Here is a 1,369-nt window from a genome sequence, read left to right as displayed (position 1 = left end):
TGCTCCCCTATAGAAACAAAAAGAACATTTCAAATGTTCAGTGCAGTGTAGGTGGTGTGGCCAAGGCAGAGAAAAGGCCAAACTCACAGCCCCATTCCCTCCGTCCTGGATCTTTTTCCCTTTTTTTCCTCTGATTCCCTCTCTGTCCCTGCCCTCCCCAGGCACCCTGTGCCGGACCAAGCCCACGGACCTGGTGTTCATCATCGACAGCTCGCGCAGCGTGCGGCCGCACGAGTTCGAGAAGATCAAGGTGTTCGTGTCGCGGGTGATCGAGGGGCTGGACGTGGGCGCCAACGCCACCCGCGTGGGCATCATCAACTACGGCAGCGCCGTGCGCAGCGAGGTCCCGCTGCACGGCCCCCAGAGCAAGGCAGCGCTGCTGCAGGCTGTGCGCCGCATGCAGCCGCTCTCCACCGGCACCATGACCGGCCTGGCCATCCAGTTCGCCGTCAGCCGCGTCTTCAGCGCCGCCGAGGGCGCCAGGGCYGGCGCTCCCGACTTCAGGAAGGTAAGCGGGAAGGAGAGGGAATGGTTCCYGCGGCTCCGTGCTTGGGACTCGTCRTGGAGYGGTKGGAAAAAGCAGAAAGGTGATTTGCTCTGAGTTTGATTGGGCAGGTGTGAATTGTCACAGGTGGAAAACCTCTGTGAAGTTCACACCTCTCAATTCTTGAAAACCTCTGGGATGTACAAACATCTCAATTCTTCTAGAAAAGCTCTGGGAGGTTCAAACCCCCCAGCTCTTGAAAACCCCTGAAAGGTTCAAATCTCCTCTGGAAAACCTGTGGGAGATTCAAACCTTTCAAATCTTGCAAAGCTCTGGGAGGTTCAAACCTTTCAATTCTTGAGAACCTCTGGGAAGTTCAAACCTCACAATTCCTTAAAAGCTCAGGAAGGTTCAAACCTCTCAAACCTTGAAAAGCTCTGGAAGGTTCAAACCTCTCTTCTGGAAAAGCTCTGTGAAGGTTCAAACCTTTCTCAGTTCTTGAGAACCTCTGGGAAGTTCAAACTCCTCAATTCTTCTACAAACAAAGCTCAAGAAAATACAAAACTCGTTATAGCACTTCCAGCCTTAGTCTCAGTTTTTGTTCTAAATGCAGTCTGACACTTCACACACAGTAAATTCACCATCCTGGGGAYTGGAGAGACATTTCCACAGAGCTGTCCATGGAAATGCTGCATCCTCCTCAGGAATCTCTCCAACACCGTTCAATTCCCTCTGTCCTCGTGCGCTCCTTTCCTGCTGCCAGACAACTCCCCCAAACTTGTTCCTGTCACCTCTGGTTGTCTGGCACAAACAATCCTGAATTTCCAGCATCTCCCTGAAAACTCCTGGAGAGCAGTGGGCTTGGAATGACTTCTCTTAGGCATT

At 52.5% G+C, this 1,369-nt stretch overlaps 1 protein-coding gene across 1 annotated transcript in view; it reads left to right on the top strand.

Moving 5' to 3' along the window:
* MATN1 (matrilin 1) overlaps positions 1-1,369 on the top strand; it is a gene marked incomplete at its 3' end in the record, with an annotated part of 15,533 nt that overhangs the window by 3,708 nt on the left and 10,456 nt on the right. Inside the window, exon 2 of the mRNA XM_057387229.1 lies at positions 162-508. Within this exon, the coding sequence (XP_057243212.1) occupies positions 162-508 (347 nt within the window). The remainder of the gene's footprint in view (positions 1-161; positions 509-1,369) is intronic.

The sequence above is a fragment of the Malurus melanocephalus genome, unplaced genomic scaffold, assembly GCF_030028575.1.
Source record: "Malurus melanocephalus ecotype Western Australia unplaced genomic scaffold, MMel_1.1 scaffold_1160, whole genome shotgun sequence".
NCBI lineage: Eukaryota > Metazoa > Chordata > Aves > Passeriformes > Maluridae > Malurus > Malurus melanocephalus.
Note: the sequence above shows the minus strand (reverse complement) of the source record. Positions and strands in the feature narration are given on the sequence as shown.